The sequence below is a fragment of the Cyanistes caeruleus genome, chromosome 7 (assembly GCF_971803275.1).
Source record: "Cyanistes caeruleus chromosome 7, bCyaCae1.hap1.1, whole genome shotgun sequence".
Taxonomy (NCBI): domain Eukaryota; kingdom Metazoa; phylum Chordata; class Aves; order Passeriformes; family Paridae; genus Cyanistes; species Cyanistes caeruleus.
In genome coordinates this window covers 16525973-16552185 of record NC_141707.1, presented here as the reverse complement: position 1 = coordinate 16552185, position 26213 = coordinate 16525973, and the positions used below count along the sequence as shown (strand labels likewise).

At 37.4% G+C, this 26213-nt stretch overlaps 1 protein-coding gene across 5 annotated transcripts in view; it reads left to right on the top strand.

Moving 5' to 3' along the window:
- PARD3B (par-3 family cell polarity regulator beta) overlaps positions 1-26213 on the top strand; it is a 392133-nt gene that overhangs the window by 25341 nt on the left and 340579 nt on the right. For all 5 annotated transcript variants that reach the window (XM_086897517.1, XM_086897518.1, XM_086897516.1 and 2 more), the window contains exon 2: positions 211-312. In XM_086897517.1, coding sequence (XP_086753643.1) covers positions 211-312 — 102 coding nt within the window. The remainder of the gene's footprint in view (positions 1-210; positions 313-26213) is intronic.

The following is a 26213-nucleotide window of genomic DNA, read 5'->3' as shown; positions in this document are numbered from 1 at the left end:
TTTTTTTGTGTAATGTTCTATATGTATTGCTTGTTTTTAATCTGTAGTTTTCATTTGCTCTCAGTTTCAATTTTGAGTAGCAGCTCCAATCTCCTACCTCATGACTATAGAGGGAAGTAGGTGGAAAACAAGTGGGACACAAAACTGCTTTGTCTGACAGCACTAAAATCATGCAAAGGTAGGTTAAGAAGTCTTGTATCTGTCTTACAGGATCCAGCTTCCTGGGTAAATATTCACCACCTGGAGTATACAGATGGAGGAATCTTGGACCCAGATGATGTGCTGGCAGATGTTGTGGAAGACAAAGATAAGGTAGAGCTTGTATGAAAATATTATGTGTCTTTTCAAATAACAAATGCTGCTTTCTCATTTCATTGACATCTGGCAGGTGAAATGGGTGTTAAATATTCTTAAAAACATCTGCCCATAACTGCTGTGACTCTCCCCTTCTGGAGTAGAATGAAAGAGTGGGAAGCGTGACCCAAGCAGTGAGAAGAGAAGCCTAGCAGTTCACTTAGGACTTAACCTTTTCAAGCAGTTCTGTGTTTCTTTCTATTTCTATATTCAAATAGCATGGTGAAAGAATGTAAGTTTTACAAGACATTTTTTTCTTTTTTATACCACTTAAAATATCTTCTATAATCTCTTACTTTGCATGGAATTAAGATTTTGAGAATCATTCAGATGTCATGGTTGAGTGTGACAAAATAAACAAATCCTGTGGTGGTTACTTCAACTGTTAAATTTTGGGAGTTCCTGTGATTTGCTACTGAAAGTCTTAGCAGGCCCCTTATTCATTTTAAAGGATACGAGTCTCTAAATTTCAACTAAAATAAGACAAATTTCCTTACTTGGTAGAGAAGTAGTAACTGCAGAGAAACCTCTTCTAATTTTAAATTGTCAGAAAAATTTACTTTTGGGAAACTCATTGGTGACTTATTCAGCATAGAGGGGGAGGGGTATTATTTATAAAACTTTGTTGATTTTATCTTCTTTTCTTCATAAAATCAGAGGAAAAAATATTTAATGGCTTTAAACCAAAGATCCAAACATGGGATATGCTTGTGCTTTTAGACAAATTGCTTTGTCTATTTAAAGTGCCATATGCTTGATGACCTAAAAAATAATTTAGTATGTTGCAAACAGAATTGCTAGTTTTGTATGCTGTGTTGATTCTTCAATGACTTAATACAAAGCAGAACATTTTGCTTATGATTAATGGGATGCTGCTATGTAACTTAGAAAATTGTTTAGGGTGTGCGTCAGTGTCATTTTAGGCTGGTTTGTGTGGGAATTTCTAAAAACAGTGAAACTCTGTTATAGATTCTTTTCATAATATTTGTGTTTCTTGCTTGTCCATATTTACTGGAAGTGTACTTAAGACACCTTAAGACTATTTTTTTTTTCCCAGGAGTGTTTGGAGACAAAAAGACTGAGTTCTGAAATTGAACAGCTTTGTATAAAGGATAAGACCATAAGCATAAAATGCCATAAAATGAGATATTAAAGAGAAATGTTTTGCTGGTCTCATTAGTTAATGAAAATTAGTACGTTTATCCAGGATTTTTTCTATTTAAAGTACTGATAGAGGAACACTTGGGGAAATGTGGGCATCAATGTGCAGAATATTTAATATGCCATGCAGTTTTTAATTTGTGATCAGAGCTTTTGCTGTACCTTGTTGGTGGCTGTCACTGGTTGAGTATGTGTAGCTGAATAAGCTTCTAGGTCACAGCTGTGGGTCTAAGCTTCCTCAGTTATAACAGTGCTAAGTGAAGCTCTGAGGTTGCCTTGGGGAAAACTTGCTGGGAAACTGGAATCGTACTCTTTGAAGTGGTCTGGTGTGGTTTAGAAATACAGCAAACTCCTCAATTTCTCTTCCTCTGATGTCTCAATTACATGGGATATATCACTATTATCTTGTCTTCTTCAGAGTGGCTTGGTGAAACACAAATAAGAGACTTGCTGAACAGAGCAGCTGCAGTGAAAAAATTTTTTCATTAAAGTAAGGGAGAACGTTGTAGGGAATCTGCTGGTCTGAGAGGTTGATGAATTATTTCATTTGAGAGTGGAATTGGGCCATAGCATGTGTAAGAAGCTGTCCATACTACCTGCTTACAAAGTTTGATGTGGTCTGATATCAAAGAATCAGCCCTATAAAAGGCTTACAAATAGTTTTGATAGCTTTACTGTGGCCTGTTAGTCTTTGAGCCTTCACCAGCATTATTTCACACTGAGAATCTCTATTAGGGGATCTTTAAGCTTTGAGAAAAAGGGGAGGAGATATTCAGGCCAGATTGGCCTGCTATTTTATTTGGTATTTCAAGTCCCTCAATTGATAAAGGAATTTTTGGTATATTTATCTGTGCTTTGCTTGTCTTTGGTTATGATTATCTGTATATGTGGTAAATGAATAGGCCACAGGTTTGTTGCTCCCTTGTCCTCCTTTGCTGTGCATTCAAGCCAGTGACATAGTTTCACATTAAATCAGTCACTCTCTATAAAAATAAACTTGTACTTAACCTCAGTGCCTTTAACCAAAGGTGTGTTTGGCACTGCTGACCATCAAGCTCTTCATCAGTGGCAGAGGAAATGCTGGTGCTTTTTGAAGAGATAATCTGCTCTAGATCATACTTTGATAGCAGTAAATTAGCACAGTTTCTTCAGAGGAAAATGTCTTTGCTAATCTATTGAATTCTTTCACTGTGACAACAAAACATTGAGAGTACTATCAGATATAATTCATTTAGAATTTCAAAAGCTTTTGACAGTGCTTAACAATAGACTGTTAAGGAGGTGAAACTACTCATGTGGTAAGCAGCAAGTGCTGTGGTGGGTTAGTGAACAAATAAGAGGGAATTAAAAAATGGAATAAACGGTGAAGTTCCAACCCTGAAGTAACGGTGCTGGAATGCATAATGCCCATCACTGGGAGTGGCCGTGGTTTTGAGCTCTGCTTACGTGAACTTCCTGGCTTCCTCTTGAACTCCAAATTAATCAAAGTTCAACCAATAGGCAGTTCAGTGGATGATATTAAGAGCTGTCAACTGCACAGCTTTGCATGCTGGACAGAGTGGCATCTTTTAATTGCCTGTAAAACAGATCTAAATTAGTATTGCATGTGCTTGGTAATGTGTCATGTGAAAATGCTTTGGAAATTCTGCTGGCTGAGAGTCCCTCTTGCTGCTGTTGCCTCAGCAATAATCTGTGGCCTGAATCGGATGTCAAAGCAAGTTGACTTAATTTTGTGGAATTAACTTTAAAATAGCTTGTTTTCAGTAAGTTATCCAGCAATTGGTTCGTGTCCTGATAATCTGAATGATGAATTAATTAAAATCCCCAAATTTTGTCAATAGAATAAGAACATGATATTTAAGTTGTGTGATTTTAATGAAGTTATAAATGGTCTCCTCTTCGTATACTGTTCTTAACAGATCTCCCACTTGAAAAAACTTGAGCAAGAAATTGTTCTGAGAAAATGTCTTTACTGTGTAAAAGATGGAGTACAAAATTTTTCCCTTCATAGCACTGAGTACATGAAGCCCTGTGCTTGGCACATGTCTTAAATGCATAAACTTGATGTTAAGATCCATTTAGACTTCTGGCTGATTTTATATGGAACTGTGTTTTCATATACTGGCAAAGACCTGGGGAGGCTAAGAGGATGTAATGAGGGCCTGCGTTAAAACCTGCTTTGCTTACAGGACAACAAGCTTCCTAGATCAGAACAGTTCTGCTTTCTGAATAAATGTAGAAGTGTATGGGGAAAATATACTTTCTATTAAACTTTATGCATATGTTCATAGTTTGACAGGATTAAATACAAGCCAAACATGTTTACAGGTGTGCTTTTTCAACAGAGCCCTTCTGAAGTAGGAGATGGTGGTCTACTGTCAGGGTGCCGGGTGATTCTTTGGGTTGTTTTGATTTTGTTTTGTAGTTTCTTAAATGTTTGCTTTTGTGTCTTTTTCTTGTTGCTTGGTACTTTCTGGTTTTTGTGGATATCTTGGGTGTTGTTTCATAAGACTGTGTTTGCAAGTATTGCAGTAGCTACAGTTGAGCCAACAAAGCTGCTGAATATTTTTGTAAAGATACATTTTTCTGATCAGTGCTGATGGCAAAAGATTAGGCATGTTATCCTAGGAAGTGATGTGGGTTTAAACTCTCCAGAGACTTGTTTGTTGGCAGCTTGACTGCTAACAGTGAGGGGTGTTTTGTGGCGTAGTGTGTTTTTTAGGAGTGGAAAGAATAAAAAAAGTAAGTCATTGTGATGGGCATTGTGCTGACACTGAAATAGCAGGATAGCAATATGATCTTAGAAATTATTTTTTTCTTGGGTATCTCCTTCGTTAAATATAGATGAGTAGGGGTTTTTAACAGCAGCGAAAGCTTTTGAAGGACACAAAGCAACGTCAATGAAATGCTGAAATAGTGACACTGTTTCAACATTTGTAGTGACTGCAACTGTCATTTAAGTGTTTCTAATGATGATATCAAGTAAATGGTTTGAATTAAGTATAGCTCAGATACCTATTTTAGCTAAGCATTTAATGAAATATTAAATAGGAAAATCAATGAATTCTTTCTTCTCAGCTCAGTACCAGCAGAAATGCAATATTTAGAAAACATGTCTCCTGGATGCTAGGGAAATCAGCTGCAGGCTGTTCAAAATGGCTATTGGGCCTATGCATGCTCCTGATGAGAAGCTCAAGGTCTGGCTGAAGCGAAGCGTTTGTCACAGATGCTGAGTAACTCTTTGAGGCCCTACTTCAGACAGAAACCTTTGCAGGTAGCTTTAGTTTCAGTGATGGTTTTGCAAGTATGTGGCTGGTTTGGAGAATTGTTTTCAACAAAGTAGTAAAAAGGAAGCAGATGTGAACTTAGACTGATGACATACAACATGACAGGTGTGTTTTCTGTCAGTGGAGCTGGAACTATTCTGTTGTTTGCAGGCAGGTTTAGTCACTGGGAGTGATGGCTGTCTGTGTTTAGCACTGTAGAGCAGTTATTTTTTGACCTGGGTTTGACTCTGTAGACCTTCAGGGTTGTCATGTTGACTCTGAAAGTGATGGCGTACTCTAAGGTGCAATGTGTATTTAAATTATAATAAGCTAATTCCACCTTTGATTGGTTTCTATTCTATTCAACCATCAAATTCCTTGTGAAACAGAGAAGTAAATCAGAGTTGCAGTAACCCTTAGGTAAGTATAGAAGCTCTGATTGAAGACTGAGGTGATAAGGAAAACTTCTACATCACAATGAAAAATGTCAAAATTAAGTGAGAATGAGGAGGCTAGTGGATGGAAATGTCTCAGTAGCTTAAATCAAAAGGCTGGGGTATTCTGAGGCAGTTTCTCCTCACATGGAATTCCAGCATTGCTGCTTTAAAAGCTTCCCCTGGATGTTGGTATCAGAGGCCTCAATGCTGGTTTGTTACCTCCCAGCATGTCAGCACAGCCTGTAAATGTCATACTTTACAGCTTTTTTTGTCATGTGGCTTGATTCTCAAATATATGGTCCATGCAAGTAATGCATACTTAAGTTAGAGAAATGCTGTTCAAACTCTAGACTTCTGTGTAACTGAGCTCTCTAGGGTTTTGTAACTTTTTGATAACTGGGGTGTAGAATAGAGGTGTTTTTTTGTTCTTCAGTTTGTTGTACAATAGTATATTGTACTTGTTTGGGAAAAACAGAAAGAGATGTGAGACCTCATTAGAGCTGAGAATTTTTTACCTGTTGAAGATTATGCAGCAGTTTTGTTTTTTGTATGTAGACTCCTCTACAAAATACTGCATATTGGGCAAGTTTCCCTTGGAGAAGTTTAAAAAATCCCTTTTTTACAAGAATGCGAGAGAGGTGTCTGGTAGCACAGAAAGCAGTTTGATGATGTTAGTTTCAGGTAATGTGGAGGTAACACTGGAAGTGTGCAATGGACACAGGATAGTTCAAAATGGTATGTTATAACTTGGATGCTCTGTGTCTTTTGTAAAATCTTTATCAAAAAGAAGAATCAAAGAAGAAAAAATTGCATATTTTCTTCCGTGTAAGGTCATTAATATTGCTCTGGACTAGGGCTTTGACACAAAGTTTTATGGCATTTAATTGTTGATTAATACCATGGCCCATTGTTGCTCTAATGTGTGTGCTTTTGCTGACTGTTGAACTGGCTGCAGCAAATACACGCTTCAGACACTTAGTGCTTCTGGCAGAGTCTTGGTTATGCTTCTGTAAAATTTGAAAGCCTTTTTAGAAAAACAGGTGTCCAGAGGCAGCCAATTTTGATGTTTAGCTCCTTGCTGCTAATGAGGTAAACCAAGGGATTAATAGATCAAAAAGCCTGATGCAATCAAGATGAGGGAAATGAAGTTACAGAAATTTGGCAGAACTCATATGTAAGGGCTGCTGTTCTTTGATTTGGTTTTAATGTGTTTTTTTATTTTGGGATTTTTTTTTCCCCTTATTATAATTTTAAAGTTGTGGTTAGTATCTCTGCCAGAGTATATGTACCTGTTGGTGACTCTTCCTCAGCGCCTCTCGTTTTGTATTTGTGATTTCAGTAATGAGATACTACAGATGCCTTACAGAAATCTTAAAATTCTATTAGCAAAAGGGTAACTAATAATGCATTCTTCTTTCAACCCTAAATTGTAAAAATTAAAATGGATTTAACTTCTGTTCTGAATAGCATGTTTACAACCTCCAAAAGCATAATACAGTATTAACATATTTGTTAAATTTAGAGTACTCTATTTCTTCCTTGTGTAAATTCTTTGTAATAAGTTTCAGCTGCTATTTCCAATAATCAGAGTTATTAGGATATGAAATTGTTATTGCTGACAGTATTTGTTTATTTAAATATTCATATCTAGTTCTGAGTGATGAAGTTATAAAGACAAAACAACAAAAGAGTTGTGAATAAAATCTCCATTCCATTTCTGTTCTATCAAGGGAATCCCAGTAGAAGCTCTTCTGGTTAGTGATAGATCATATGTCCACAAGGAAGGGAAGTGTTAGAAAGGGCTTTTTTTAAAATAATATCTTTATCCTTGTTAACACCTTAAAGTATGGAAATGTGGTACACAAGAAAATCCAAGAAAAAACAGGATCTCGGTCCTTTTTTGTATCAAAGGAAGCATTGTCAGCAAGCTGGGGGAGGTGTTTCTCCCTCTCTATTCTGCTCTCATGTGGCTCCATCTGGAATACTGAGTTCAGGTCAGGATTCCTCAGCACAAGAAATAAGTGAACCTGTTGGAGAGGGTCCAGAGAAGGGCCACAAAGTTGATTTGAGGGAAGGAGCACCTATTTTATGAACACAGGGTAGGTAAGTAAGTTGGGATTGTTCAGCCTTGAGAACGCTCCAAGGAGACCTCATTGCAGCCTTCCAGTGCCTAAAAGGTCATAAAAATGAGGGAGAGAGACATTTTATGTGGGCAGATAGTGACAGGACACGGGGGAAGGTTTTTAAAGTAAAAGAGGGGACAGAAGAGCTACTAGGAGCAAATTCTTCAATGTGAGGGTGGGTGAGGCATTGGCACAGAGAAGCTGCGGATGCCCCATCCCTGGAAGTGTTCAAGGCTGAGGCTGGATGGGGCTCTGTGCACATCCTGATCTGGTGGACAGTGTCCCTGCCTGTGACAGAGGGGTGGAACTGGATGATCTGTATGGTCCATTCCAACCAAAACCATTTTATGATTTTTTTATTGATTGTAATAAAGGCTTTTCTTGTCATCTTGACAAGGCTTTTGTTCAAAAGGGCAGCATTGATGCTTGCTAAGAATTTACACTGAGTCTGTGTAGGGTTTACCAATAGCTCAAAATCAATCAAAAAAAAGAAGGCATTGGGGCTGGTGTTATTCTTACAGAGACACTGTAGACCTTGATTTGCTGGCCCTTCAATGACCTAAGATGGAGTTGTGTTTTCGCTATTGACAAAATAATATGCAAACCAGTCAAGCTGCAGCCTATTTTTAAAAAAATGTTTTCACACTTTTCAGGAAGAAAAAGTTTCATGCAATTTTGAGCCAGTGCTTGTTTAGGAAACAGATGTCTGATTTCACTCTTGTGTAGTAGTGTATGCTGTGAGCCACCATATACATATAAATGTAAAAAAAAAAGGTATTTTGGTAGGAGTCGGTCTGTTTATTTCTGACATGGGGTCTGAGCTGTAAATACCAGGGAAGGGGGCAAAAAATCACCATCGTTAGTACTTCCTAAGCAACACTTTATTTAGTAATGCACTGTCTTTTAGAATACAGATTATGAAGCTTTGCATTTTTATGAAATTTGTTTTAATTTCTTGCTGCAGAGGTGCCATGCATTATTCAAGATTATAAAATGATTTGGATTTCAGGAGCATTTGGATTTGCTGATGAGGATTTCAAGCTGTGTAATTATGAAACTGTATGCACATGGGTTGGAAGTTCAGGACTCATTAGCGTAATCATTAAAATAACCATTTTTTAAGTGTGGTATTACATTCCGGGGTGTGCAATTACACTCATGTGCTTCTGGTTACTGGAAGCATTCTTTGCTTGAAGATAAGTTCATAGCTTTAAGAACAGACACCTGGTCAAATGTTGCGTAGGTTATTAAAGAAAATTCAGTTTTTTAGTCTAGGGCCATAACATGGTTCCTGTATGCATGAATTTACCTCCTGTTTATCCTAGAAGAATTTATAAGCTTTTACAAATTTAGTGCTGTGTAATGTTATTTTTCTTAAAATAGATATATTGGGACATCTTGCAAGGGTTACTTATTTCAGATCTATCTACTTTAACAGTAGTGTAGGCACGAAGGTTCCTACCAGATGGACTCCACAATTTTAGTTTTTTCCAGTGTAATGTTTGTGTTTGAACATTCTGAACTGTGAACTCTTTCTCTGAACATCTGTAACCACCAGATTTTTTTCCAATTGTGATAAGTATTCCATTACTTGTTTCAAATTTAAAAGAAGTTAAATAACCATGACAGTAGATCTGTGAATCTAATAAAATTCCTGGTAGTTTTGGAATAAGATTTTCTATTTAAATGCTAAATGGGAGATATTTGGAGTTAAAATTCTCTTTATGTCAGAGACGCTTAAATCTGAAACTTGTTCTTTTCTAGTTTGATTTCCTTTTGATCCCCCTATCTGATTTGTATTTTGGCTTTTGAGAATATTAAAACCACAGAGCAACGCAGGTTTGGGACATTCTGGGTCACTTAGTTTTTAGGGAGTGTTCAGCTCTACAGCCAGGATACTTTCTCTTGACCTGAAAATGTGTTTTGTCATCTGGGCACTAAGTACTGTAGCTAATTGGTGATCTGACAAGTGAAGCTGTCTGGTTTCTGTTCCTTGCACAATGAGAGGGAGGGAGGTCATTCTAAGTGCATCTGGCCACAATGAACTGAATGAAGATTCAAATTTCCTGATAAAAAGAAGCTTAATATCTCTTTGTGTAAGCATAACCTGGTGGAAGAGTTACTCCTTCTTAGTGATTTTCATTGATGTAACAAGTACTTGGAATTCTGTATACACGTGTTGATGCTTAAGTGCCTTTAAGCACACACATGTTAATGCTTACCAAGGGAGTAATATGCATTCTAAAATGCTGTAGCCTTGTGGTGGTAAGATAATTTGGTGGGTTGTCTTGCTGTATAAAGTAAGCTGAGCTCTTAAATACTTCCACACAGTTCTTTAATTATGATATGTTTTGGAAGCTGAGAGAATTGAACTTGTTCAGCCTGAAGAAAAGGCGGCTTTGGGGACATTCATTGCAACCTTTCGGTACTTTAAAGGCGCCTGTGAGAAAGGTAGGGACAAATTTTTTGCAAGGCCTGTTACAATAGGACAAGAGGTGATGGTTTTAAACTTGAAAGAAGGCAAATTTAGACTAGATGAGAAGGAAGGAAGTTTTTACAATGAGGGTCCTTTGCAACCTAAACTATTTATGATACTACTATATCACGTGTCCTATTTAGATTGCATATGAATTGAAGAAAGAGTTTTTGTTGCATTTTACAGTTGGGGCTCCAAAGATTCTTTCAGTACAAGGAATTAAACAACTACTGTGATTTACCTGTGGTGAAGGAGAAGTTTTGTATTGGTTTTTAATTCCTTTTCAGAAGTAACTATGTTCTGGCCTAATGAACTGATGGTGGTCTGTGTGCAGTTTTGGGAAAATGCTTCAGTATAGTGAACTTTCCTTATTTTAGACTGATATACAACTCCCGTATCAGGTTCTGTTCTTCTAAATCCTGTGACTCTTCCCTCCAGAAAGTTAAAGCTTGTTTAAAGTTTTGAAACACTGGTAGAAATATCTTATATTTCAGCAGTTGCAATCAGTTTGGGATTTGTGTCTTGGCACTCTCCATTTGTAACTGGGATGATGTACAGTGAGATGCCTAATTCCATTGCTATTGTGAAAGCGAATACATCCTGCAAGTATTAAAAAAAACCCAACTCAATTCTTCTGTGCAGGTTTGAGACATCAACCCTTATTTAATTTATTCAATCATAGTTGATCTGTTTGAGGAAAATACATTGTAAATTGCCTTCGAAAATGCACACATAGAACCTGGCACACATGTGCCAGCTTCTTGAAGTATGCAATGTGGACTTTAACAGAAAGTATGCCCTAGTTTAACTTCAAAAGGCAGGGAAGGACACTGGCTTCATACTTCAGCTCAGGAGACAGCTTTGTGGCTGAAGCATAGCAGACTTCTATTGAAAGTGCCAAGTCAGTGTGAGTTAGTTCCTTCCTTGCAGGGTAGAGAGGCTGATGTGTATGAAAGGCCATTGGGATAGAGACATGTGGATGGACCTTTATGTACCTCTTGTACAGTAAATATCTTCTGAAAAGGTGTAGAAATAAGATAATATGCTTTCATCTTTTTGAGAGTTCAGCAGTATTTTCTGCAAAGTACCAGAGCACTGACTGTGTTCATAAATTGTTTACAACTTTCATGGAGGAAGTTTAACCATGAAGAGGAGGCTCAGGGGAGACATCTTCTCTCTCTACACCTTTGTGAAAGGAGGTTGTAGTAAGGTGGGTCAGTGTCTTCTCCCAGGTAACAAGTGATAGGACAAGCAGAAATAACCTCATTTTGCACCAGGGAAAATTGAGAGTGGATATTAGAAAAAAATTCTTCACCAAAAACGTGGTCAAGCATTGGAACAGGCTGCCCAGGGAAGAGGTTGGGTCACCATCCCTGAAGGAATTTAAAATATATGTAGATAAGGCACTTACAGACATGGCTTAGTGGAGGACCTGGCAGTTCTGGGTTAATGCTTGGATTCTGTTATCTTGAAGGTCTTTTCCAACCTAAATAATTCTATAATTCTGTTCAGTATTAGTGCTTTCTTTTTCTCTTATTCTGTGACAATGGAGTTAGTAGTAAAATTGAGTTTGTCAATTCAAAGGCTCAAGTCTTGAGGGATTTTAGTTTTCCTCTCTCTTCAAAGATGGAATGGTAGTTCAAGAACTTCAGTTTTAAAAAAAAATTGTCTACAATTACACATTTAAGGGTCAAGATATAATCCTGTCACTACATGGTTAAAGATCAGCTAATTAGCAGGGAAAAAAAAAAGTTACCGAAGAATCCTTTAATAAAAATATGCAGTTGGGAAAATGTGATAAGAAATGATATCTAGGAGTAAATAGTCTAGTTGAAAAAAAGTATTATTTAAAATACTCGGAACTTTCTGGAATGAGAATATGTTTGTTGTGCTGACAACTTCTACAAGACCTTTTACTGATTTCATTCAATAATGGCTTCACATGTAGAAGTTCTTTTGGGATTTTGAGCCTTTTTTTTCTTTGAAATCAGATGAAGCTATTAAGAGCTGTTCTCTCATTGTTGTAGTGCTGGTAGTCCAGTCCTTGCTCTTTTACCCTAGACACTTTTAGAGACATTTAACAGCATCCTTGGTTTTGAAGATTCCTTCCCTCTTATGAGAGATGCCAGGTAATCCAGAAGTCAAAGACTTGAGAAGCAGAAATAAGAAAAACATTTTGAAAGCATGCTAGCATTTTTGGGGTTTTGTTTCAGAACATTTTGTGTTCTGAAATGATAAAGGCTATTCCATGTTCAGGTGTGTGGAGCAAAACTATCCACAAAAGGATGCCAGATGATTCCTTAAATTCACTTTTGCTGTTCAATAGTGGATGCTGCTTTTCCCTGTACATACATCTTTGATTGTCTAGTTGGTTTTCTGTAGGGGTTTAGTGCATGCTCAAGCTCTTATTATCTAGTGGTATACCTTTCTATTCATATAACTGAAATGGCTATTTGGAAGAAGGAATATCAACAATATTTTCTTCAGGTCTGAAGGGTTTCCAGCTTTCAGGATTTTCCTGCATTATCTGAAGATAAGTTTTGCAAGTCACTTAGATTTGAGAATCAATACATGATGCCTGAATCTTATGCATCATTGGAATTTATCTGTTTGGAACCATTTTGGACCGTTGTGAAAGAAGCAGTGTGAGGAGGAAAGGAGGTGTTAAAAATGATTTTTAGAGTAGGCTTAGCATTGCCTTTGCTGAGGACAGGGGCTGCTGTGGAGAAGGAAGCAATGTGTCTCCAGAACGACTGGTACAGTAGGTGCTGGACTGAGTTCACAGGAGAGGACAGATCTCTCTGGCTATCAAAAGTTTGGGTTTGTGGTGGAAGACCAGGCTAAGAACTGTGGGTGCAACTGTATCACTACAGGTTACTGTACCTTAGGTGGTAAAGTAACAGCAGAAAGCAGTGATAGTTTCTCCTTTGCAGTTCTAAAAATTGACTTGGTTTAGTTTTTACCTTGGTTGAAGACTTCATTTGTGGATGCTTTTTCTGTTGCTTTTTGTTGAAAATTGAGTTGAAGACTAGCAATAATCAAAATGCAAGAGAAAAATGCATGAACAGCTAGCCAAGTACAGACGTGCATTAAGTAATTTCCTAGAATAGCATTCAAATAGTACATAGACTTATACCATTGTTTTTGCAAAGTTACATTTCTTCATGTGGTGTGTGATTTCTTATTAATTAAAAGTAGATAGTTTTCTGTCCACAGGGTGGGGTTTTTTTGGTTACTTTCTTCCTAATGAAGCTATTTTGTGTCTTCTTTGCCTTTTCAAACAAAATAAGAGCTAACTTTTCAATGAACTGAAGTTCTACTCTTATATGATTATTTAGCAGGCTATAGTAATTACAGTAATTGGTTGGTTTGTTTTTTTTTTTTTTTAAAGTCCACCTTTTCCAATGCATTTTTGACTTTTAGGTGTAATTCTCAAGAGTATAAAAAAATACACCACAGAAGATCATGCAATCAAGTTTATGTAATCAAGTTTCTAATCATTTTCTTGGAAGAACTATTAGAGAAGATGAAGACTTGCTCTTCTTTTGCTGAAGAAATGTCCTCATTTGCTGTTGACTGAGGTCCTAAGCTTGAGCTGCTAGGTTAAGCTTGACCCAGTGGCACTTTCAAGTTATGATTGCTTGCCTTCCTGGGACTACACAAAGATTACTGACTGATAAGAAATCAAAGAACTGAATTTCAGAGTACTGAGATTTTCCTGATCTTAATGTTTTATGTGTTTAAAATCTGAGGAATCTTTCATATGGTGCTAATGCATTTTATATTAACACTTCTGAAAGTTTTCCTTAGATGACATGTTTCTTGCATCATTTTATGTTCAGCTTTTAAGGAAGGTTTTTCCAAAACTTTCCTTTATATCTAATATCTCCCTGTAGCAGTCAAAGCCTCAAGGAAAAAATGTGTATGATCAAGAAGTTCCTGTGGGTCAGTGTAGAATTATGGTAGTGAGATGGACAAACAATGCAGCAACAGGAATTAGGTGTCTTAAGACATTTTGCTATCCCTTTGTGATAGTGGAGCTAAACTGCTGAAGGTAGACATGAAATGTATTATGTAAGGAGCTTTGATCACCATGTGTGGTGTATTTAGTTATCAAGTTACCAGATCTTGTATGAAGCTAAAAGTACCCAGTGGCTTTATTTATAATCCTTGTATAGAAATGTAGTTCTTATTTCTGTGCCTCCTCCCTGCAAACTGGTTATAGTAACTGTTGAATAAAGGAGTGAAGAATTACAATTTCTCCTTTTAGATAACAGCTTCTATTTTGTTATTCTGTATAGTAGCAGCATTCAGTTAATGGCTATTTAAGTAACATCTTCACAGCTAGAATACTATTGAGTCTTATGTATAAACACAAACTGGAAAAGCAAATTCATTTGGAGAAGAGTAGTAGTTAATCTAAAAAATAAAATATGAAGTGCACTTCAGGAATGATTGGGGTTTTTTTTCTCTCTATAAGGTTTGGTGGGTTGTTTTTTTTTTTAGTTTTTTTTTTGTTGTTGTTGTTTGTTTGTTTGTTTTGGTGAAGATGAAAGCCGACATATATACAACACTTTTGTGTTTAGAATCCCTTCCTCAAAAACCTTCCCTGCTCCATCCAGCCTCCACAAAGCTAGCCTGAGATATAGCAAAGGACTTGTAGCTATATGTGGTCTCTTTACATTTTACATAAGTGATCCACTTTCCTGTTTCCCTATAACCTTTTTAGAATGCTGTCCACCATGAGGTCTTCTCATGCAAAAGTGAAGGTGGCAGCAGTTGCGTACGGCTGCGCTTACAGAGCCTCTTAGGTTTCCTTTGTCTCTGGAAAAGGGGCTTTTACTCCAGTAGCTGAAGGCTCCTCTTCCAGAAGAGGCACTCAGAGACAGTGAATGTTTCTTAGGCTTAGTTTTGCCTTTAGCTGTGGCTTGGTGGCAACCTTGAGCCAACCTAAGTGTGCATTTGCTTTCAAAGCTACGGTTTTGTCTGTCCCCACCCAGTCCTGCTGCTCTTGCCCTCTGAACTGTACAGGAGCAGTTCTGCATTTAAACTAATTTGACACAAGCATAAAACTTAATTGTTTTTACCTGGAACAGTTTTCCAAGTTAATTCCTTTGGTGGGCTCTGTTTTTGCCAGAAGTGGTGAGAGGCAGCAGTTCTGTGTAGGGGAGGGTGTTGCTGGTAGCATTTATGAAGTGGTCATGCTGCTGTGGTACATCAGGAGTTGAGTCCTGTTCTTTGCTTGCAGCCACATTACAGGAAGAACTTCAGTTCCAAATTGTGTTGCTAAGCAATAATGAACTAGAATTGGACAATACATGTCCTTGAGAAAATAATTCACTCCTTTGACTGTGCTACTTTTGCTGTAGTAGCTCACAGGTTTTGGAGATTTTGTTGCCATTTCACAATCTAATTTTTGCCACTGTCCTCTGATCAAGGAAATTTCATTAGTTTCTTGGAAGGCAGGGAATATGTGAATGTTTTATATAATAACTTAGACTTGGAAATTGTGATAGAACATGTAGTAAGAGCTGTCCTATGCTGCTTCATGTACCTTCCTGCTCTGAGTGTTACTCTTGTATCCAGTTTGCTTGGAAGTTCTGTCTGTTCACCCAGAAGAAGGTGCCTGCTGGCATTGCTTCTCATCCTGCCCTGCTGGTCTGGCTCTTAAAGGAGGTTTTAGAATTAGGTTTTAGGACAGGTGTGTGGGTATTTTTTAAAAAAAAAAAACAACTATATTCTGCTTCATCCAAATGTAGTTTGGCAACCAAGAAGCTGTATTTCTTGAAGTCAAAAGTATTGTAGAAGACTTGTTTTTCACTTACTAGGACCAAAAAAAAAAAAAAAAAAAAAAAAGTGAAGAAGTATTATGCTGCAGCCGAAAGGGCTTTGTAGCTATGCTGATTAGCTGTGCTGCTTCAAAGTTTAGAAAACTTGATGATTGGTCATATATAGGAGAGGAAAACCTGGTAATTACAGCAGTTGGAACTTCAGCTTTTCTTCATTAAAACTAATGAAGATGTGAATAATTCTACAGTTTGGAGGTCTGAAAAGTGGTACGAAGCCTGGAAATAGAGACTGTGGGTGGACTGAAAAGCCTGTTCTTGTGCTGTGATACTTAATTGATCAACAACTGTTTCAAAAATCCAAACTTGTACATTCCTGTCAGCAGGCACTGGGAGAGTTATGTCAAAAGGTTCAGAATGCTCTGGATCATTACAAATGTTGGCCATCAGGTGTTTGTGGGCTGCCTGCTTTTCTGCTTTAATTAACCATATTCTGATGGTTAAAGTAGAACTGAGCTTGAAAGTTAATATGCACAAATATTGCAGCAGACCTACCTGGCTGGTAACCTCAGAGTAGAAGAAGAAAGTTGAGGATGACTGTGTCCAGCTTCATGGTAGGTGAAGCATGGCACACCATTTAGACCTACGTGTACTCCTGTATCCCTATACAGATAAAAACATGTGGTGTAGCTGTCAGAAATTCAGGTAAAGAGTGGTTTCTTCTGGCTTATTAGTTCAAAAGTGAAATTTTGAAATTCTTCCAATTGCTTAAAGCACATGAGTAAATACTTCCAGCCATTCCTTTTGCTGTTGGCTGTCTACTTAGTAACACTAGCCACTCTGTGGAGGATAGCTGAAAATATAAACATAGTTTAAATATCTTCAAGTCATATAGGATAGAACTGAAGAAGAATAACAAACAGCATTTGAAGTATTTTTATCTTGTGTTAACATTTGATTGCATTATAAACAGTGGGTGTTATTGGGACTTCTAGTACTTGGCTTTTTCCTCACTATGTTCCTTACTCTTAGGAGAGGAAAAAAGAAAACAAACCCAGACTTGTACTGAGAACACAGTATAAACACTATCTTAGTTGCCTGTTTAATTTTTCTGGAGTAGAGTTTCAAGTAGTAGAAAATAGTTTCATCCAGTTAATGGAAGACACGTTATTGACTGAATCTGATGCAGAGAAAATTGAACTATCTGTTAAAACTAAGGAGCTGCTTCTTTCTAGTACATTGTTTTGTAAGTGCATTTGTAAAGATAATTCCTAGACTATTATGTCCCAAGAAAAACCAAAGCATCTTTTGGTCCTCTATGGTCTTTATGTGCTGTTACTTGTTGTCCCTAATTGTTGGAAATCGATGTTACTTTTCTCATCTGACCTAACAAGTTACTGTATTTTCTCTAGGAAATTAGGAACAAGATCCAGTACTTGGCCTTGTGTGAAGAGGATAGTGAATGGAATGTCCTTACTGTTTAGGGATGAGAGCAGATCCTTTCTTTGTATCTTAGTTCTTGTATTAGGCAGAGGCACCTCTCCTCCTCAAATTCATTTCTCCAAAAAGTGAGAGAAAAAGCGAAAACAACATCAAAGAGCCATGAGCAAAAACTCCAAACCATTACTGCATTATGGAAATAGTAACAGCATCACTGGTTTAGCTGGACTAGGGAGCAGTGGTTTGCAGATTGAGTGATTTCAATGTTTTCCATCTCTGCATCATAATCTTAAAACCCCAAGAGCTTGTTTTGCAGTTTCTGCCTGCCCCTCTACCTCCATTATTCTGTTTAATGTGCAATTACTAGGCAATTCCTGATTTATGGTTTGGAAAAGGGTATGTTAATCTGGGCAAGGCACTGGCTACAGTCACTTGTTAAAATGTGTTATTTTACTTTCCTGTTTGGATGTGCCCAGTGTGAGCTTTTTCAGTGTTGATTCTTTTTTGATAAGCAAGCATTGTCTAAATGTTTGTTCTGAGAAAACACGTGTTAATGTCATCAGCTCTGAGCATTTGGAGAAGCGAAATGGGCTAAAGTCAGATCACTCACTTCACTCTAACCTGCAGCCATTTTCCATTTCTTTCCTCATTCTGTCTGATTACATTTACATACAGGCTTACACCTACACATTTTAGTGTGACATTCAGAACTGCATGTGTTACACTTGTATTTATCCTACTAATTATATAAATTCCTTGCATCACATACCTGTATTCAGCTCTTCTATACAGCTAAAGGCTAAAAAATGGTCTTTATGATATAAACTAGTATCTGTAGAAGCTGTTATCTCTTTGACTTGTCTGTTACCATTGATAAATCCATTTAAATCATGTTTTCCAGAGAACTTATAAATGTGCAAAATACATTCCTTATTCCTGTTAACTTTTTCCCATTAATTCCCCTGTTTCCAGCTGCTGTCTTGCCAGGAAAAACAGTTACAGGACAGTTGGTTGGATGAGCATATTGCAGACAAGACCATTTCTTTAATGAAGTCTAACACAAAGTCTGAGAGGCTCTGTCAGAGTGGCAAACAACTGCTTTTCCAAGCTGAGATTCCTTTATTTTGGCAATCATCTCTAAAACTTGGCAAAGTATTGGAGCACATAAGGAACTTCTTATATATATATTATTTATTATTTTCTCTTCACAAACCACAGATTTATTAAACCTTGTCACCTGTACTTTATAGAAGACTGTAGGTGTAGAGTGGAATGCATTGCAAGTTTCAGGCAGTTTTTGAGCATGCTTGAAATAATAAATTTGAGAGTTTTTGTAATAATAAAATATATTGTAAGTGGAAACGATCAGCCACAAATGCAGTGTGCAGAGCTGCGAGTCTTCCATACCATGGAGCTGTGCTTGGGTTAAGATGAGTCCTGCCCCAGCACAGCCTGCCCCTGGGGCATTGTCTCTCTTTGCATTGTCACCTTGTCTGCAGAGGAATTCTGTCCTTCCCTTACTCTCTGGGGTGTGGGCAGCACTGGGTGCCATGGATGGGTCTCCAGCTGTTGCTGGGCAGCACGCAGGGGGACCTGGGCTTGGTAATGCTGTAGTACTGAGTGATGAGCAGCGCTGAATTGTGTGGCAATCTTCTGTCATCTTGTACATCTAGGGGCACAGTACAGATTCTGCTGGAGTACATTGCTCCATCATTTTAAGGCTTTGAACAACATCAGCTCTGCTGCTGATTATGCAATCAACTAAAAAATTTACTTGTTGAAAGTGTGTGTTGAGTCTGGCAGGGCTTCTGCTGTTGCTTTGTATGTTTATGGATGCCTTAGGCCACCATTCCTTTTTTTTCTTGCAGGTTGCTGCTCCCATGTTCTCTTCCCATACTTTTGTAACCTGGTGTGTGGCATTTGAATGCTAGTGGAACCATAACTCTCCCCCCTTTCATTCATTAGCTAACAGTGTTAGTACTTATGTAGTACTTCTGGCCGAGGCACGGTGCATCATATTTTAAAACGGTTTTGTACATGTAGTGTGCCCAAAAAGAAAATTTTGTGAAAGAAAGCTTTAAAAGCCAGTTAAGCAGTAGAATATTAATCGTCATGTTGAATGCACTGACATTTTAAGCAATTAAACATTTTCAGGAGAAGGAAGAACAACTGTCAGATTGGAATCACGTAGCACTTCTTAAAATTTCTAGTAGCTAGTGTTTTGTTAGCTGGCTAGTACTGAGAAATTTGTAACCAAGTTTTTTATAGTGGATCTAGGAGAAATGTCTTTGAACTTGTACGACAATTGCCTTTTCTATTAATTAGATATTGATGTATTCTTCCCAGTTGTTAATTGCAACGGGCTCTTTAAACAATTTCTATTTAGTTCAGTTATTTGTTACTGCATGCATTGTCTTTCAGCAGTACAAAACATAAATAAGTTTAACAGCTCACCAGTGTGATCACATACTTTGTATAATTTAGATAATGTCTTTTGGGGTTTTTTTGACTAGATTTTATGGCAAGGTAGCATTTCTGCATTTATCTATCTGGGTAAATTTCAGTGTTTGGAGAAGGATATTCTGTCTGCAGTGACTTGCAGTGTAGTTACATATTGCTTTGAGTGTGCTATATATTTCAATTGAAAACCTCTGCTCCAGCTAAAGCTTGGACTGAATAAGCTGAACTAAGGGAGATTTTTGGATGACACACGAATACATTAGTTGTCTTTGAATAATGCAGAAACATTTGGAGAAAAAAAATCTAAGGTGAATTGAAATATTTTGATTCCTAAATTTGATACCATCTGAACATGCAATCAGTTGACCCTTGTGTGTGATGCTTTGGAATAATGGCTGTGGATTATTCTGAACAGTTGCTTGTGCTGTGCTTTGTGCCTCAGCACATGTTCCTTTCCCCATAGATTTTAAATATACAGTTTTTGAATACACATTCTTAGATTCTAGAGTAAATCATAAATTTGAAAGAAGTGGTGCACAGCAGGACTTCCAAAGTGTTTAAGGACTATATTGTTACTTGGGAGACTTGGTGCTAGTAAAGGCCCTTGGTAGTGCTTTTGGTGGTAAAGGAAGAAAGGATGAAGACAGATTTGAACAAAATATGAGTTTCTATGGTCTTAATGATAAATGGCTGAAAAGCAGGCTTCCAACCAAATGCTCTAGCCCCTGATTCTCAGTAATTTAAGCCTAGTTATTTAAGTCTTTCTCATTTCTACAATGTCAAGGCAACTTTAAGGGATTGTGTGTGCTTATATGCACAAGAATATATGGCGTATGTATTTTAGTTGTGGGAAAATGGGTAATTAAGTTGGCAAGACTTGTGGAATCCTCAAAGTACAAATAACATGAATTTTGACATTCACAGATTTGGTTCCATATGAAATCTAATGTGTGGATACATAGCCTTCAAGTCTCTGGCTCAACAAAATTTATTTAAAAGTCTTGGGCTTTCTCTTTGAGCTTGGATGGACTTTTCTTTGTCTCTTCCTTTTTCTATTCCTTTCCTGGAAAAAAAACCAGTGCTGTTGAATGATCCTGAAGTAGTCAGTCTTTAAGTCTTACAGTCCTTGGCTTTTGGAATGATCAGTGCCATGTTAGGTACTTTAGACTTTGGTTGGCGCAAAACCAAGTGTCTAAAAAAATAGTATTTAAACACTTGTGTAAATGCACAGTCTTGGTCTGTTTTGTAGAAGTCTGAATGTTTCTGTGCATCCTGCAACCCCTCTGTTGTATTCCTGTCCCAGGCTCCTTGTGGGCTCTGGAACTGGTTACTGAGATGGATGGGGGCAAACTGAAGTGGGGCTTTTCTTGCTTAATCTCAAGCACAGTGTTTGTTTCTTGGGAAAAGAGAAAGGGACAGATGGAGATAATTCAATTGTAAAACTCCTTACAGTTTTACAGTGTCCTTGTGAGAAGCACAAAAGTGAACAATTTTGAGTATGTTTTGTGATTTTCTTTAAAAATCTGATTAAAAAAAGAATAAGTGTTTAAGAAGCTAAATTTTCATTTGTTATCCACGTGATGTCAATGACAGGAGCAATTCAGTACAGAGCTTTTGCTTTTTAAAACACTGTTTTGCAGCCTACTTAAAAGCCATTTTCCTACATGTGGGAAATAGTGAAGTAATTAAACACATTTGGGTCTATGCATAAATTTTCTAAAATTAACTGTCTCTTTCACACTAATCTTTCTTGTCTTTAATTGGGTTGAAATGTGTGAAAGGGAAAAAGGTTTGATAGGGAGCTATTTTTCAGAGAGTGGTTTAACTACAGAGTACATAAAAAATTTGTTAGATGTGCTTGGGCCACAGAGGCAGGAACTTTCTGTTAAAAGGGAAAATATTTTTGTATTGGTTTCTTCTGCATTGTTTTTGAGTAAATAATGTGCTATTTCCATGCTTTTATACCTCTCACTCCAATGGAGTAATTCAGCTGTGCTGCAGTTTGAAATAAAATATCTTCTCACATGAAGAATTAAAAATCCTTAATCATCAAGTTGTGGTTATCACTCACCACATCATTATAAATACACTTAATTAGCTTTCCTGTTTCCCTTTTTGTTTCCCCAGCAGTTTGCCAACGTAGTCACTAACAGCAGTGCTGACTAACCTCTTCAGGCTTCAAACTTGTCTCATTAGTAAACTAATGCATGACCCAAATGCACAAAAACTGAGAAATCATTCTGAAAGATGCCCAGCATAAGGATGCAGGATTTCAGGGAGAAATGTAAATGTGATGGAAACAGAAGTCACATTTAGGTATGTATCATGCTGTAGCACGGGTGACATAACATAGTAGAATAAACAATTGAAATAGTTTGTAGCCGTGATTCTCTTTTTTGGCTTATTTATAGCTGAGTTCTTATCCCCTCTGTTCTCAGTGGAACCGTTTCCTGTTTGGAAATTCTTTTCTAGTACTGAGTAGGAAGCTAACTTATTTCAGGTGTATGTATGCATATTTTAACCCTGAGGCAAATGTTTTTGCACTAGGGAACTTTTACCTTCAACTCCATCATCTTTGTTTTCAAAGTGTGTTTGCTGTTATAATAAACTAATTTATTCAGTTAACTGGAATTTATGAAGCATATCTTGGGATGAGCATTCAGTCTTTCACCTGCTATAACAAACTTGAGACACATGGTTATGCGTTTTTGTATTCAACTTTTCACTTCCGAGTAAGTGATTAATCTTTCTCCTTGTCATGTTTTGTGTCACAGGAGCACTGTCATTTTCTCCCTCTGACAGCCTGACACTGTTTAAACATCAGTCTAATTTTGCACATAAGCCAGTTTAAGAGAAGGAAAAAAAATCACGTGAGGCATGTCACAACTTATTTTCAGAAGCAGCAGGCTTGCAGAAGGCACAACTTGCTCTGTTCTGTGTTGATTTCTGCTGACAGCAGGCTGTGGTGTTAAGCACATATAATAAAAATCAGTATTTCAGACAACAGAAGTATGGAGAGTACATATCTTACTGTGCAATGAAAAGGCAAAGCTTGTTGGAGGGGAGGGAGAAGGTGGTAGAGCCCATATATGACTGATTTGTACTGGTATCTCTATCTTTTTAGGGAAAACGTCTGCTTTATGCCATGTGTTTTAAGAACTACAATTTTCTTAGTATGCTGTACATCCTGATACAAGCCTTGCCCCCTAGCTTTCAGCACTGGAGTCTTCACCTTGAGAATGATGTTTAAATATGCTGACTTTACCCTTCTGTTTTGCAAGTTCACACTAAGTCAGATGGAGGTCATGTTGAAAATAGAAGTAAGTGATGAGTTAGGAATGGCTTCTGTCTCCCTCCCATGTATGAAGTCTTGTGTGCTGCTCCTTCTTCTGTCATCTGAGGTACATTTATGTGGCATTTTCTTCTAGTTTTGTCCTCCAAGAATCAGCATTTTATGACAAAATGGGAAAATCCTGCTGTTTTGTTCCTTTATAAACAAACTGTGTGAGAATCTAGAAGAAGCACCTGTCATGGGTCAAAAGCATAGCTTTAACAACAGTTTCCATATATGACTGTGTATAATATCAGTATTCTGGAGGTGTGTGGACATGCCTAGAATAGCTAACCAATATGTATGGCTGTAATGCTGTCCTAATGAGAGAACAGTTAAAGAAATACCACTGTATCTAGATATTTCTAGCAGAGCAAGAGAAGACAGAAAAAGCTGAAAGCCTCTCAGAGACCTTGTCAAGGTAACATGCTAAATATAATTATTCTGTGTATTTTGTAACTGCTCACTGAGGTTTAATGCAAAACCCCCTGTATTTACCAGATTACAGTGACATTGTTCAGGTTATGTGGGTCTTCTGGAATAGAGCTGATAGTCTCTGAAATGTGTTGATAGCTCAAGGTTTTAACTAAAGTCTGGTCTATTCCATTTCCTTTCAAGTATCCTGAACCACCCCTGTGTCTCAGTATTGAGAATGAACAATTCAGGAAATGCCTGTCTGTAAAAACATCTTCAGCTTGTATTCGTCAGTCTCCCTATTTTGGCCGAGGGTTTCAATTTCTAATTTTTCATTTTTATTTGCTCCCCAGCTTTTGAACATTTAGAGTTGGAAAGGAAAGCTAGGGAATTTTTTCTAGAGTTTATTATAATCAGAAACAGAGGAGATCTCCCTTCAAGCACGGACAAGACAGAAAAATTGTGTTAATAAAGGAAGGAAAAGATTTAATTCTTCATGCATCCAGTTTTTCAAATGCTTTTGCAGGATAGGTGTAGAAAACTTGACATAGGTTGGAGAGTGTTTGCAAAATAAAAAGCTACGATGTCAAATCTGGCTACATGGAGTTCTCTACCATGGTAACAATGTATGTAAATAATAAAATGCTTGGTGAATCCAGGAATATTCTTTTCCACAGGAAGGATGATATTTTGTACATTTTCCATATGCAAGTTTTATTTATTTATTTAATGTAAGAATACATGACTGAAAGGTACCTACCATTTAAAGGTTTTACTCTGGAAATTATATAGCAGGAAGTTTGTTTTAATGTTTAGTCGGAGTTGGGAATTGGTGAAAATGTCTGTTAACGGAATGTTATCTTTAAGGACAGGAGTGAGAAGAGAACTGGGAGTGTAAATCCTATGGCAAGTGGAAAAGACTTCATATGTCATAGGAAAAGCTTTATTTTGTGATGTCTTATTGTCAGCTCTTGCATGCAGTTGTCTGATGGTCATTCCAATTTTTTTTTCTTTTTCAATTTTGCGGCAGTGAACTGTTGTACGTGTGTTCTTTTGTCTTGGAAGAAGTTAAAGGTGTAAGCTAAATAACTTTGAAATAAAGTTTATGCTTTTTTTCCCTTAAATATTTTTTGCTCTGTGTCTGTGCTGAAGAAGTCATGGGCAAATTTATCTTCTACCAGGGGTAGGAATTTGAAAAAACTGGTGGCCTGTTTTCTTCTGAGTCTGACCCAGTAGTACTTTTTGCTTTCTTGTATGTCACAATGAACACTTTGTTTTTAGAGCTGCTGTTGTATGTTGCCAAACCTGGAAAAGGGAGTAGTTTCTTGCAGGATCATCTAATCCAAGTCAATGCTTAAAGACGTGTAAAGGCTGTTGCTTGTGTGGATTCAGTTCTTCCTTCTGAATTTCCTTTCCTGCTATGTGCATACTTTCCTTTCATCTGCAGATTAGAGGAAGAAAGTGCTGCCACTGAAAAAAGGGGTATGTCAGACTCCTTTGAATCAGAAATAAGCCTTTTCTTCTTCCTCCTCTTGGACTCTAATATTAGTTGATCTCTCGTCTTTCCTCTCAGTTGGGTTATCATGAGCTGTTGGTGGGATCCAGTCTGTTACTCTGTCCGCTCAACACTTGTAACACAGCCGGAACTGAAAGTGTCATCAAGGGGAACTTAGGGCCCTTAATTGGAGTGTGTTACTAAAGCTGATTTGTATTATGCTGAACGGGGGTTATTTGCCTGAGAGATTTCGTAAAATCTTCAAGGAAAATGAGGGAACTAATGAAGGTCTTTGATGTCTTCTTTACAGAAGTTAACTGATGTTTGGGTTGCCCATAATTAATTTCATCCTTCAAATTAATTTTCAAATTACTAGTGTTGCAGTAGTTCTTAACTGTGGTCTTTCTGTTGGGTGTTGGTCTTAGCTGCAGCTTGGGGAAATTCTATTTGTGATGGAGGGCTGGCAGCATGTTGCTATTTGGTGGAAGAGTCAGCTGGCTTGGGAACAGTGTTGCTTTCTGTGTCTTGTCTAGTGTTACCATTCTATCCCTGTGTCCTAGGGACTACACTGAGATGTTTGCTCTTTTCTCCTTGTGCCTACTCACAAAGATGTTCTGTAGCTTATCACAGCCTGCAGGCAGGTATGCATCTAAAGAACAGTGGCTTAAAAAAAATAAAAGAGGGTTTTTGTTTATACAGTCTTCACTGATTCTGTTTATAGATGAATTGGTTTAAAGCACTTTGCAGAATGATGGATGACAAGAGCAATGGACTCACCTTCAGAACTGTTAATACTATGTTACAAGTTGGCAATTGATTCCTGTGGAGCCTTACACGGCAAATGACCCTGCAAATTCCGTATCTGCCCCTTTTGCAAGAAACCCCAGAGATGTCAATTCTCGTGAAACTATAAACTGTTGTTTAAATGAACTTGAATGCAGGTGGTTACAAAATCTGAATATTTAATCCTAGGATCATATTTTAAATAACAAGATGAAGCGAGTTTTGAAAGCTATATTGCATTGTTTTTGTGCTAGCCCTTTTCCTTATCTTGAGTCAGTATCTTAGGGTGAAAGATTTGTGTGGTTTTTGCTGTCCCTGAGGAGATTATTTTCATGGTCTTTGGTCCTACCTGTCTAAAATTGCTGGACTGTGAACTGGGCTCTTCTTTGTTTAGTACACCTCCATGTGTGTACTTTCTCTGTTTTGCTTGGGTGGCTTACAGTTAATTAAATTTATCATAAAGGAAAGCCCAATAGGAGCTTGTTTTAGACCAAGTAGACTGAGTCAGCACTTGTGTAACCAATACTTTAGCATAGTTTTGTTACAGTATCTCCTTTGTCAATTATTAGTTCCCTGAGACAAGCAGTTGTTTACTTTTGTGTTTTGAATAGAGTTTCTTCACCTTTTGAAAAATCCATTGAAAAACATGCAAATGATCCATGTTCTATTTGTATTTAAAAGATATTA